Raw genomic sequence first — 14,501 nt, 5'->3', positions numbered from 1 at the left:
TCTGTTGTCTGGACACTTCTGTGAGTAGTCTTTGTCTCTATGAGGCAAAGATTTGAAGGGACCCTTCAAATCTCCCCCATGCCACTCCTCTGTTTTTCACGCGTGTTTGCATGTGAGACTGTCCCATTAATTCACAGATGTGCAGTTACAGGCCTCGCTCGACAATTAGTGCCATCACTATCATGGGTAGGATAAGGATATCATTACTGCCACCGAAATAGCCTCAAGTCCTCACAGACGGGTCACATGATGCTTATATTATCTCCAGAGGGTCACAGCGCTGGCAGCAAGCTTAGTGCAGGAGTGTTTGTTCCTCGTCTGACCAACCAAATTTACTTGACTTCATGGAAATCAGTGATAAACGTAATACTTAAATCCACCATCTGTTCTTTGTATGTTTGTTTTTTTTTTATATCACTTTTAATTTAATGGATTCTGTTGTGGTATTTTTGACACAGGAAAAAAAATAATAAAATTACAAACACGAGTATAAAAACTTACGTTGCCATCACTAGAACAGGTCTGTGGGTCTCTTGTTGGTCCCCATCACTGCCTGTCTCTCTAAAGACCGTACTACAGGGGATATTTAGTAGCTTTTCTTGCCTCCTTCCCATAATGAGTGCAGTAATTCTCAGGAAATTTTGTCACATTTGCTGGGAATTTATCAGTTTCTTAATAGCACACAGATGGTCTCTGTTCAGCATAAGAAAAACTACTTTTAAAGACAACAGTCTGCACCAGTGACGGGCTTATAAGGGTTTCACAGTCATACAGTAAGTATGCATTTTCACCTTTTGCAGATGAATTTGTAAATATTTGCTTTCAGTTTGATATATTAGACATGTATATTCTTAAATAATCCACGTTAAAACAAATGTATGACACCATTAAATGCGTCAAAGGTCAATGTAAACAGATTACTTCTAAAAGGCACGGCTAAAAAAACAAGTTCAGCCAGTCTGACTGTTCCTAGAATACTACAGAAACTTACATCTAAAAAAAAGGTTCAAAAAATAAACTTACATTCCTCAGTACGTTGCAACATTCAGCAGTAAATATATGATAAATGGTTTGTGTACTCTGTTTTATTTAAAGAATATCTTATAACGCAAGCAAACAAAATATTACAGATTATGATGTTGGATATGTTTTTTATTCACTGCTCAGCTGTTAGAGGGCTTGTGTAGTTGTATTATGTTTCTTGCAGCGCATATTCAGCAGTCTAAATTTTAATGCGCAAACAACAGAAGTCCAGCCCAGTTATGACTAGTGTGGACATTTCCCAGCAGTTCAAAAAGGATGGGTGGGGTGTAGGAGGGTGCAGAGGGCAGGTAGGCAGCCACCTCATTATACCCATTTTAGTCAAAAGCCTTCCTCCCGTATCCAAGTCCCACACACGCACGGTGGGTGGGTGTGTGTACAGCGAGCATCAGCGTAGTGATCAGCGGGCTGCTGCTGTCGGAATCACCGCGCTCCATCAGACCAGACGCCCATGATGAGAGGCTGCTCCAGCCGGTCCAAGTCCGCACAGAACCAGGGCAGAGCGGGTAAGACATGCCACGGCGTTTACAGTTTACACGGTCCAGCTTTAGCCGGGTTATAGACGGTGCCGGGCAGCCCGGTAAGGACGTAAACAAGAGTCGACGCGCTCGATCGAGGGTTGGCGCTGTCGCCGAGACCTTTACCCTACATAACAACACCAGGCGTTGATGTTAGTTTTTAATAGTAGCCTAGGCAGTCTGGTTTGGAACAGCAGCAGCTTTACTGTCACACAGGAGGAAGAGTAAGGAGGATGTCATTAGGACTGTTGCTGGAAATGATGATAATAAAACGCATTATGAAGGTTTCGTGTATAGTGAGGCTGAGCTCCGTGGTTTCTTTCCACTCATGATTGGGGTGTTATTATCCTATATTTCACTCACTGATGCTGTTGCAGAGGTTGATGGTTTCGCTTTTATGGCTGTTTGTTGTACAGTTCACACTGTGCTGCTGCTGCGATGAATGTTATTGAGCCCTGATGTGTGCTCGGTGAGCTCAGACTGTGCCACAGCCTGGTGAATGCTGGTTCACTGCCAGCTGTAATGTTACCATAGACTTCTATATTGGGAAATGACTTGTCCTGTATAGTACAGGCTAAAGGCTGCTAGCTGCAATCAGAGCCTGGCAGCTGCTGAGAGCACGGAGGAGGAGCTCAGTCTGTTTCCTGTTCATGTTCCAGTTTACAGCATGTAAGACTGAGACATACTTCATACAAAGCTGAGATGTCCATCAGCCTTGTCACACAGGTGGACGATAGCCAGCCAAGACAATTCCAAACACTTACCTACATACAAGCCAATTAGATTGTCTTCACTGGCGTCCTGTTTAAACTAAACCAGAATTTAAAATCCTTTGACCCTTAATGACTCCATCTTTTCTTAAAATACATTTCAGTACCATATTACACCAATAGAGCACTTTGCTTAAACATGGCTTCTGTTTCCAAAAGTAGAATGTGAGTCGGAACCTACCGATACCGGGCTTAAACCTGTCCCCTTTGATAACTCTTATGATTAATGCTGTCTCAGGTGACCCTGAACCATCCCTAAGTTTGCTGCTATAGGCCTAGGCTGCTGGCAGACTTTCCATGCTGTCCGGTGTTCATTCCAACTAAATTGCATAATTTTCTTCATGTTGCTTATGATTCATCTTATATTCAGGATTTGTACACGCCTACTCACCTGTAATACAGTGACTATCATCACTGACAAGGTTTTGTAAAATTAATACTTTGATTAATGGCGCTACCCATCCTTTTTATCCATTACCAATCTCCCATGCATCATGTATTATGCATCATGTGCAAATGCTGCATGTATGTTTTACCCAGATGCATGTATGAATTCATCTGTTTGCTTCTCCTCCTCTCTTATCTTCTGTCTCACCTCCCTTATTCTTTAACCCGTCCGACCAGATGAGTTCCTCTATATGAGCTGGCTTCTGCTCAAGGTTTCTTCCTGTTAAAAGAGAGTTTTTTCCACTGTTGCCTCAGTGCTTGTTCCGGGTTTTTTTTCAGTCCCTGGCTTCTATAAAGCATCTTGAGACTATTCAAATTATTCCTATTGGTAAAGCCACTGTTTTGAGTGACTAGTAAATTAAATCTAAGTAGCCTAATATAAGAAAATAAAACTGAATTAAAGGTTTACATTATGCAGCATGTTCCACTGTTTGCGAGACGCTATTCAAACTTTATTTTACCCAGCTGAAATAAAGTCTAAAAGTATATCCTTAGCAGGAGTTACTGTGCCATTTCTTGGTGCACCTAACGAACCTGACATATATTATAGTGTAACAGCAGTCAGGGAATTTGTCAGAGTGTAGAAGCTATTTAATTAGAAAACTTCCATCTTACAATATTTAGGTCACAGGCCCTGTGGCTCCACCACCAAGACTGACTCTCAGCTTAATATAATCAGTACAACAGATAACAACAGATGAACAAATAGGCCTACTAACCTGAAAATGTGGCACACTGTTATTTAATCCAGTACAGCAGCTCTGCAAAGGTCTCCGTAAAGCCTACAATATTGAGTTTTTGTTGATACTCAGTGTGATGTGGATTAATCTCCATGGTAATGTCTGTAGCCACTGTGGAGATATTGTACTTGGCTGTATTATACTGAAAGGTTACTGTTCACCTGAGATGAAGAGAACATTAAAAGCACTTCTTGAAATCAAAAACAAATTCTCTGCCACCCTACAAACAACAAAATTGGATTGTACTGATTTAGATGTATATCAAATAAGCATTAGGCTGTTATCCTGGATTGCAATGCCAGTTTTTTAAATACTGGTTGTTTGCAATCCTGAGTCAACACACGAAGAGGGTACGAGAGAGAGTGTAATGCTGCCATCTCATGGACACAGTCAGCTCATAAGTGAAGTGTAGGAAAATGCTATTAACACTAACAGACCAACATACAAACTGCTTAATGGTAATATTAACGTGAATATTGTCAACATTTTTCACTTAGTGACTGCCACCATCACAGTGACTGATAACATTAACGATGGCTTTAGTCAGGTGATGGTGTGACAGCGAGCTGACACAACAGAAGGACTGTGAGACCGAGGCAGCTAAATGGAATCCAGCCACAACTCATATTATAATAACCTCTGCTTTTCTTGCCCTCTGTGAAAAGGGATATTGTGTATTTTTAAATCTGCAGAAATGCTGAAAAAGAACCCTTTACCTCGAAATGACTCATACTCAAAGCAGCTGTAAAGTTGGTTTTCTATCCAAACACAAGCACAACATTTTCTTGTCCAGCTCTGCAGCTTCAGGAGTTCTTACTTAAGAGCACAAATGGCCATCTGTCTGACTCTTGAAGTGACAGTAGCACTGAGAGTTTACCTCAGGTTTTGGAGATTAACATTTCATTTTGCAAGCACAATCTTATGAAACTGATAAAGTTAGCCAAGCATCGAGCCTTAAGCAACAATTAAAGCAAAGTAAGATAAGGCTAAGTATAATGGAGTCCTTCAGCAATGTGGAAAATGTGGTCTCACACTGGTGTTTGGAATTACTCTTACTGGTCAGACGCAACCTAGGTACAAGAGAGGGGGAACCATGCTGGAAGTATGTGATCAAATATGTTGAACTGAAACAAATCCTCATGGTGCCATTTGTCCCACCTTAACAGACGCAACAAAATGCGTTAAGTTTTTCTTATCATTAATCTCCCGAGTTCCCATGAGACATCAGAACAATATGTTTAAAGGACCACTGTGTAGGATTTAGTGGTCGATTGCAACCAATTGAACACCTCTCCCTTTTTAGAAGTATAGGAGAACTTACAGTAGTTACCAGTTCAACTTAAAAATACAAAAGGTCCTTTCTAGAGTCAGTATTTGGATTGTCAGTCTGTCTGGGTTAATAAACAAGACGGGCTCTATTGAAGAGGACCTGCACCCTCTGTGAAAAATGACGAACTCAAATGAAAACACAACAGTTTTTTTGTCATGGGGGACTATACACAAATGAAGACATAATTAGGAATACTATATTCCATTCCTACTCTCCTAACTCGTATTTCTGGTGCAGGCTGTTTAGACAGGTACATATTGGCCTAAAAAGGGCAAGAATATGAATTTTTACCATACTTTTCTACCATTAAAGCTGCACTAATCATTATATATATATATATATATATAAACAGCAGATCAACTGACTATGAGTAATGACAAAGTGGTAAACCCAGGGAATCACTGGTTGCCTATGAAGTTACGTGGAAAGTTACCAACTTGCTAGTAAACAGGTGGAGCATTTTGCAGTTGAAAAGTCACATATTTTTCTCAAGCGTTGGTGAAGACTAAAACCAGCAGTTTTGACCTTGATAAATCTGGTGACCAGAAGTACAACAAATTCAGCATTTACTGTCGTGTACGGTAAAAAAACAAACAAACAAAAAAAGCCTAAAGATGCACTGTAGCATTTAGTTTGTGTTTTTTGGGGTGAGCACAGTGCATGTCATTTACGGTCGAGCAAAAACACGTTGCGCTCGTGTTGCGGTCATTACGGTAGAGCCAGACCGTGGGTTGGTTTCCAGGGTGGCCAGATCGGGGCACGTGACCGCGGCACGGAGAGAGAGCGAGCGAGAGAGGGTAGCGCGAGCGCTGCCGTACCGTACCGTCTCCATCCCAGCAGCACAGCCGCGCGGATGAAACACCGGTCACCTTCAGCGCAGCATCACGGGAAAAGCCCCCGTGTTCCCGCCGCGGTTCCCTCCACTTCGCCGCAAGACAGAATGGAGGACAAAACACCGATGAACCCGCGGGAACTCACCCAGAACCCTCTCAAGAAGATCTGGATGCCGTGTAAAAACGGCCTCCCTGAAAAACACATTTCTCAAAGAAAGGGTACGTATGGCGACGTGGCGATAACTGTTAGCATCGGCGTGTAGCCACTCCACGCGTGTTTCCGTGTCTATCAGCTGATATGTGTAATTGTCTGCTGTTGGTTGTTCGCCAACCCGCTGTTTTATATGAATAATTAACTCGACGTTAGCCCGCCCCGATGCGTGTTTTGATGCGCCAGCTCACCTTGCTGGGGTCATACAAGCGGGGAGCACAGGTCGAGATGTCTTGCTGCTGCTGCTGCCATCTGCTCTCCACGGTTATGTAAGGATTCACATGATGCTCACTGCAGATGAAGGCTGCTCTCATCGCGGAGAAAGGACTGGGGGGTGTCCGTCTCATTGTTTGTGTCAAGTCAAACACCAGGTGTTGGTAAACAGGAATTGTATGAATGCAGTCACGTGAGTGATTTGCCATGTGGATGGGCCCGCTGCATTTAATCTGCAGTCAGGCTGACTATTATTGCCTGCGTCACCTTGCTGTGGCCTCACAAAGAAAACAGTATTGACTCAGACTAAAATGTGTGTAGGTAAGTGTCTGTTTGGTCGGAGTTATACACTCAGATTTAGTGTGAAAAGCACTCCATAATTCTCATTATCTTTAAAAACAAATAAACCAGCATCCAGGGAAGCCGCCATGCTCTCTGACCCCGTCATCTGTGCACACAGTGTGGAAACTGGTTGTTTTTCTCCAGATGTCTGGAGTTGTAAAAGTGCAGTGTTTCAAAAGTCCTCAGACACATCCACAGATGTCAGCTCTTTACTTATTTGACATGCACCAAATAGAGTGATGCAACTTTGTTTGTGCAGCAGATAACACACACACACACCCAGTCAGTGTTAGGAAGATTATGAAAGTGATGGATCCATATATTATGTACACGTGCATTATGTGTGATCAGCACATGACCGAGGCTTTCTTGTCCCACTTTGTTCCAGTATGTATGACCAACTGTCCCACCCTGATTGTGACTGTGGGCCTGCCTGCCAGAGGAAAGACCTACATCTCCAAGAAGCTGACCCGCTACCTCAACTGGATCGGAGTGCCCACCAGAGGTATGGCTTCTAGGGTTTGTCAGTGAGCACCAGCAGAAATGTCAGCTAAAGAGGAAAGAGGGAAATAATTCGCTATGATGTGGGAAAATGGGTCATCTTCAAAAGACAGGTGATTTGAATGTTTCCCGTCTTTCCCTCAGAGTTCAATGTTGGACAGTACAGGAGGGAGTTTGTGAAGATCTACAAGTCCTTTGAGTTTTTCCGCCCGGACAACGAGGAGGGCTTGAAGATCAGAAGGTAATGGTGGCTTTAGGAATCGGACTACCTTAACAATTTAATTAGCATCCAGCCATGTGACATTTATGACTTTGATCTGTGATCTTTACAGACAGTGTGCTTCAGCAGCATTGAACGATGTGCGACAGTACCTCACAGAGCAAAGTGGCCAAGTTGCGGTGGGTTGAATGTTGAATTGGCAGAGATGTTATATGCAGTTAAGATATAGTGTACAATGCTAAAATGTCCACATCTGTTCTGTACTGTAGGTGTTCGATGCAACAAACACTACTAGAGAGAGAAGGAAAACCATCATCCAGTTTGCAGAACAAAATGGCTTTAAGGTAACTTGTTGTGTCACAGTTGTTTGTGAAGGTACTAGTTTTATTGACAGTCATTCTGAGTCTGTGTTCATTCCCTCTTCTCTCAGGTGTTCTTTGTGGAGTCTGTGTGTGAAGACCCAGATGTGATACAGGAGAACATCGTGGTGAGTGGCTGTTCTTGTTGGACTGTTTTGCCTCAGTGGGAAATTAACTTCTGTCTGCGCTGTACTCACTCCTCTTCTCTTTCTCTGTTCAGCAAGTGAAGCTGGGTAGCCCCGACTACACGAACTGTAACACAGAAGACGCAGTAGAAGATTTCATGAAGAGGATTAAGTGTTATGAAAACTCCTATGAAACACTGGATGAAGTTCTAGACAGGTGAGATGGAAGCTGTGTGTTAGATGTGACATCCAGGCTTCATATTTCATTTGGGGTCACTACCCTCTCTATATGTGAAAAGCTAATGTGAACTAAATGTATTCATGGCTCTATTAAAGAATTTGACTGTCAGTTCAAAAGTTTTAAAATGTATAAAAATAACCTGAATTGAATAGTAATGTTTTTCCATTTAAAGGTCCTTGTTGCACTCAAATTTGATTGATTTGATTTCAATATGTTTAACTGCTGAACACATATCCACACTGACAGTGTATGTACTCTGAGTCTTTGTGTACTGGCCTCACACTGGTGTAAGCTCTGTGTTGGATTAGATTGGCTTGCAAACCTGTCACAAAGCGATCCTTGTCCTGTACGCTAAGATTTAGGGTTTCCCCATCCAGTGGATTTATGCTAAAACAGCCCCTGTACTTACACTATTCTGCACAGTGAAACATACAAGTGACAAAAGCACATAATATTATCTTCATCAAGTTATTAAGTTGCTAAACTGCTACTTATGACGTGGTGCTCAAATTTATTTTCTGTCTTAATGTTTTCATCGTCTCCTCTCAGGGATCTTTCCTACATTAAAATCATGGACGTGGGGCAGCGGTACTCGGTCAACAGAGTGTTGGACCACATCCAGAGCCGGATCGTCTACTACCTCATGAACATCCACATCACTCCACGCTCAATCTACCTGTGCCGCCATGGAGAGAGCGAGCTCAACGTCAAGGGTCGAATTGGAGGAGACTCTGGCCTCACGCCCAGAGGCAAAGAGGTACAGCAAACATTACAATACGAGAGATGTGTTCTTTAGAACAGACGTTCTCTTTTGCTTTTAAATGAGTAAGAAAATAACATTTTGTTGTCTTTTAGTTTGGAAAGAAGCTGAACCAGTTCATCCAGTCGCAAAGCATTAGTGACCTGAAGGTGTGGACTAGTCAGATGAAGAGAACCATCCAGACTGCCGAGGGTCTTAATGTGCCCTATGAGCAATGGAAGGTCCTGAACGAGATTGATGCTGTAAGTAGTGCTCTTTTGGCTGCAAGGCATCTCTCTTTCACTGTCTCTTTTTTAACCTGTGCATGTGACGTCATTGTAGGGTGTGTGTGAGGAGATGATGTATGAAGAGATCCAGGACCACTTCCCTCTGGAGTTTGCCCTAAGGGACCAGGACAAATACCGCTATAGATACCCAAAAGGAGAGGTCAGTGGCTGAACTTGAATGTGATGTTGTCCATCGGTATGTATGTCACGGGCTCAAGGACAGTGTTTGTCTGTTTGAACTGTGGGATTTCTCAATGAATGCAGAGTATCCTTTGTGTCCCCGGTCCTCTGTCTCATTTCACACACACACAAAGCCACAGTCGCACCATCAAACTATCCAGATGGCTGTTGGCCACGTACACTCTGCTAATGAGCCTCAGCTTGGACGAGCAGCTTCTCAGACAGATTTAGCTAAAGTCTAGCTCACAGCAAACAAAGACTTCACATTAATCCCCGTGTCTGTGTGTTTGTGGGTGTGCCAAATATGTAGGGTCAGGTTGTTTACTTTGAGCTTCAATGGCCACTGGTCCCTCTTCGTCCGTTCCATTACCTCCCCATTAATATCACACAGAAAGATGGATATGGGCATTAGTTGGCTGCCCAGAAGGACAGTGCTGATGTAGTGCTGTATTGTTCAAGCCGGTGTTGGTGTCTAGACGGCATATATGGATTTTTCCATTCGCTAAAATGTCAGTCTGGTTATTATACTACTACTGTATCAGCAGAGTATTGAAGAAAATTCCATTTTTGATTTACAGATTCACTTTTTCCTATGTCAAGAGTTTTCAATCTTTGCATTTGTCTGATTTGGCTTTTTCCAACATTGTTAGTCCTATGAGGACCTGGTGCAGCGGTTGGAGCCGGTCATCATGGAGCTGGAGAGGCAGGAGAACGTGCTGGTCATCTGTCACCAGGCTGTCATGCGCTGCCTGTTGGCCTACTTCCTGGACAAGACTGCAGGTCAGTTATCAAACTGAACCTCAAGAAACCTGAGGGGTGCAAGTCAGAGGACAGAAACATGCATAAATAGGAGGCATTGTGGGAAATGTCACCAAAATAGTCTACATTCAGTTGATAGAGGTAGATAAGTAAGTTTAGAGAAAGAAAAATTTTGATTTGTCCTTCAAATGTGTGCTCAGTTTCCCTTTCACTCATATTGAAGACGGCACAGTGGCTGAATCCATGGGTTTTTGTTTCAGTCTTTTAAGTCAGAGCTTGGCCACTAGAGCGAGTGATGCACTGTGTTTGGAAGCTGAGGAAACATTAGTCATATTTCACCACTTTATTTATCACCCACGTCAGAAACATGATATCACATCCCTTTTCTGGGCTGGGCTACAAGTGTCACAAAGTGTTTACAGATTGTTCTATTTAGGGCAATAGTTTAAAAGTTCAGTGCACTGACATGAAAAGTATGAACCCGTGACATACTTTTATTAATGTCCACACACAGTATATGATCCATTCCTAGCTGAGTGACCAAATGTCTGTGTTGTAAATCAGAGTATTGTCAGAAAATGTCAAATAGTGGATGTGTGTTTTATTTCATTTATTTATCACTGGACTATGGGGGGGACAAACGGAACACAACAAGGTGGGCTTTGGTCCTCGCATGGAAAAATGACTCTGTAAATGATAGATTATAGAAACAGTAGTTGGTGTTTCCTGTTTGTTTGGTGGGTTCATGAGCTGATGATCTGTCCACACAGAGGAGCTGCCGTACCTGAAGTGCCCGCTGCACACCGTGCTGAAGCTGACGCCAGTGGCCTACGGTAGGACTGCTCTCTTGTTTAGCTTATAAGACACAATACTGTATATACCTGCTGAAAAATAAACAAACTCCTGTCACTCAAACCAATAAAACCTTCTGTCCGTACGCTTAGGCTGCAAAGTGGAGTCCATCCGTCTAAACGTGGACGCGGTCAATACACACAGAGAGAGACCTGAGGTGGGTATAATGACACGCAAATACACAGTACAACTGACAAACGTGTTGGTCCAGTAGCTTCACAACATAATGGTGTTGTGACGTTTCACTGCAATGCTCAGACATAATACAGATTATATTTGTTCCTGCTCGTCATTCAGAGGGCCATGTGTTAATGATGAGTGCAGAGCAGGTGGATCATAGGTGAACACAAACGATGACTAATGCTCCCACTGCTTCCACATTTTCACCCTCACACCCTTTGAGTAAATATGCCTCAATGCACTGTGTTGCTGTTTGTTCTACATGTTCTGGTCATTAACGGCAACAAATGCTGTATATGAGGTTGTGATTGTATGTACTGTACTGTACATGAGTTATAGAGAATGACGTAAGGCTCAGAAAATCAGCTGAAAAAACATCCAATCACATTTGGGGCTTTCAGATGATTGTCATTCACCAATAAAGCTTGTTTGTGGGTTTTTTAGTTTTTGTAGCAGACAAATCTTCAGATTTCCAACAATAAGCATGTGATGAACAAGAACGTAAAAGTGGTTTCATCTCTACTCCAGCTACACTGCTACCACACAGCTGATAAAGACACAGAGATAAAACCCTCACATGTTTCTTTCACCTCCTGTGTGTGTGTGTGTGTGTGTGGGTGTGTGTGTGGGTGTGGGTGTGTGTGTGTGCACAGTGGATTTCATGTGTCCCTTGTGTTTTGATTCCTCCTCCTCTTTGTTTTTTTTATCGAACAGAACGTAGAAGTGTCGCGGATGTCAGAGGAGGCTTTGCTAACGGTGCCAGCTCACCAATGAGGCAGTCCCCCTCAACCCACTCTGACCCCTCTCTCTTTTACCCTTCATTACGCACAATGAACCCTTCAGACGCACAATGTATCTTCCCAAATCACTGATTGAGTCTCTCGCCACAGTTCTTGTCTGTTTTCCCTCTACTTATATGCTAAGATGTGCTGATGGTGGCAATTGACTGGAATCCAGTTTCTAATTTTCCGATTATTAATCCTGTCACAGATCTTTGGGTCGTGCACGTTCTCCTATTTTTGGAGAATAAATGAAAAGCAGATGAAGTTTTTTTGTTGTTTTTATTTTTATTTTTTTTGCTGACGCTGATGAACGTCCAACTGTGAAGCAATGAAACTCCAGCACCTTTTCTGTTGAAGCATTGATTACGAGTAGTTCATGTTCTTGTTGATCTGTTGAGGTCGTTTTTCTCATCATGTTAACTTCTTACCGGTGTCTTGTCACTTTATATTTTTGTTGGTTTGTGTCAAAAAGCTCTAATCTCAGTTTGACAGCAATGCACAACATAATGAAGTTGTGCATTTTCTTCTATTTTGCACATTTAAAATGAACTGTTTAGCTTTTTAGGATGTCCAACATTGTCTGATATTGATCCTTGAAGTGCACAAATACGTTGTTATTTTTTTGTCAAACAGTATATTCACATCAGACATAAGAGGAAGGTATGTCTGTACACTGTCTCTAAATAAACTCCACTCAACCACTTCATGATTCCTCACCACACTCTTGTTGTGCATCATTTTAGAAAGTTTGACATGAAAGCTGCGTTACTGTTTAACAGTAAAGACATAAACTAAGTATTGTTCTTACTGGGAGATGAAACAAGGTTTGCCATTTCCTCCGCATCTGTACATATCTACAGATCAAATATTCAGTGCTCTGCCCTTCCTGCTTCACTCTGCTGCACAAACATGAAGGCGCAGAGATTTCCCCATTCATTTACATGCAAATACTCCACTGGGGTGAATAACAAACTGCTGCCATTCATCAGCCTGAACAAAACCCTCACTGTGTCATGCACAGATTACTGTCTCCCTGGAGATCTACAAAGCTCAGTTTAATATTTGTATAAAAGTGTAAATAATCATTAAATAAAAGTGACATTTTAAAAATATAGCACGAGCCTTGCGCTATGAGCAGTTCCAGATGACTCATACAATGACACCACGTACAAAAATGGATCAGATTAAACTAACTTATTTGCGAATAACATGAAGCTTCCAGCACAGTAACTAGAGTAAATAGCAACCTCATTCAAAAAGCTGAAAACTAATGTCATGGAAACTGACCTAAAAACAGAGCAACAGTGAGTACTTGCTGTGTGTTTGCACAAAACATCTGACGCTGTTGCGTTCCTCCTTCCAGAATGTGACTATCCATCGTACAGCTGAAGACGCCCTGCAGACCGTCCCTCCTCACCTCTGATGGCTCTGTGGATGTTAAAAGTTGGACCTCTCCTCCTCCTCCTCTCCCCCCACTGTCTGGGTGATGTGCCTCCTCCACTTCCTCCTCCACTGCTGCCACACACACCTCTCTGTGACCCCCACATTCGTCTCCTTTAAGGTCTCTTTTTAAGGAGCTCTATCATCTTAAAGCTGAATCAAACTGTGCACAGAGAGGTCGAAACGCTCCTGTGTTATTCTGCTTCTTTTCATGTGTGTCCGTATGGTGCAACAGTAGAACTAACACTGAAGGTTACTGTAAGATGTTTAGTTAGAAGTGTTAACCACGTGGTTTCATTAAATGTATCATGTGATCTTCGTGCTACATGTGTGACATGTTACTGTACTGTGCAATTTCACGTGAAGGTGTCTTCAGCGACCATGTGCAATTTATAGGTTACAGACCTGCTCAGAAAACAAAGCTTACTATTCTGTGTTGAGTGAGTCAGTGGACTAGGACATTTTTTTTTTTTTTTTAACGGTGAACAAATCTTTACTTAAATTTTATACAGATAGGTTATAATATTAATAAAAGCTTTCTTTAGCTACACTATGTAAATGTGCTGACTCAGCTGATGATGATTCTACACAGACTGCCGGTGAAATGAAGTCACGCCCTTAATACTTTATTGTGATCCGAGCATTAACAATGCAACACACCAACTTGAAGTTGTTGGTATTGATGGGTGACGACGTGTGCGTCCCAGCTCCACTCCAATAAAGATGTTATTTTTCTAAACCAACCAGTCTTTGTTATCTGCTTCTCTTTTACCTTTTGTTTAATCCTGATCAAACATGATGGGTTTGATTATTTAGTAAAGTTCCAACTAGATGACTAGACAATGATCCTGTTAGAATAGCGGTCTAATCAGAAGGTGCCAGCCGATGACAGGTGAAGAAGAAGGCTGTTTTAGATGAGCTTTTTTTTTTTTTGTACTGGGACTGGGAGGAACTGGTGGACCGTAGTGGATGGAAGCTGCATGAATACAACCAAAGAGTGAAGCTGGGTAGCACGGTGTATATTTATGCTAACAAACAAGGAGTCTTCAGGAGCTTTCTATCTTGTTACTGTCATGGGATGAAATGAAACATTTGAGCCAGTCTGGATATTTAAAAAACCCTTTACAAGCTTTGCATAGCAGGTTTGTGTGCAACACCTCGCTCTGCAGGGAAGCACAACACTGCTGATGAAATAAAAATTTTTGACAATGCCACTTTCTTTTCTAGAGGCCGTGAATAATTTAGATGACACGCACGGCTCCAAAAAAGAACGGTTCATACTCTGTCACTTCCCCTTCCTCACAGCTGAAATAACACCAACAGTGCATAAAGCAAGATGTGACCTAAGTGCTGAGTGCAGGCAACTTCCTCAGAAACTGTACACATCCATT

At 42.3% G+C, this 14,501-nt stretch overlaps 1 protein-coding gene across 3 annotated transcripts; it reads left to right on the top strand.

The window, feature by feature from the left end:
• Positions 1-1,492: 1,492 nt before the first annotated feature.
• On the top strand, positions 1,493-14,429 carry pfkfb4a (6-phosphofructo-2-kinase/fructose-2,6-biphosphatase 4a; the record flags this gene model as incomplete). 3 transcript variants are annotated; one of them, XM_084542307.1, is made up of 14 exons in its annotated part: positions 1,493-1,547; positions 6,834-6,950; positions 7,091-7,187; positions 7,279-7,345; positions 7,436-7,510; positions 7,597-7,653; positions 7,746-7,867; positions 8,441-8,648; positions 8,747-8,893; positions 8,973-9,077; positions 9,748-9,877; positions 10,627-10,689; positions 10,801-10,865; positions 13,034-14,429. In XM_084542307.1, the coding sequence occupies 14 exons, from the start codon at positions 1,493-1,495 to the stop codon at positions 13,091-13,093; spliced, it is 1,368 nt and encodes a 455-aa protein (XP_084398433.1). In that variant the 3' UTR covers positions 13,094-14,429. The 3 variants fall into 3 exon arrangements, with proteins under 3 accessions (XP_084398433.1, XP_084398432.1, XP_084398431.1); XM_084542306.1 differs by lacking the exon at positions 1,493-1,547 and adding an exon at positions 5,453-5,898; XM_084542305.1 differs by lacking the exons at positions 1,493-1,547; positions 13,034-14,429 and adding exons at positions 5,462-5,898; positions 11,603-12,516.
• Positions 14,430-14,501: the final 72 nt, after the last annotated feature.

Source organism: Chelon labrosus, assembly GCF_963514085.1.
Source record: "Chelon labrosus genome assembly, chromosome: 4".
Classification (NCBI taxonomy): domain Eukaryota; kingdom Metazoa; phylum Chordata; class Actinopteri; order Mugiliformes; family Mugilidae; genus Chelon; species Chelon labrosus.
This window is presented reverse-complemented; position numbering and strand designations above follow the sequence as displayed.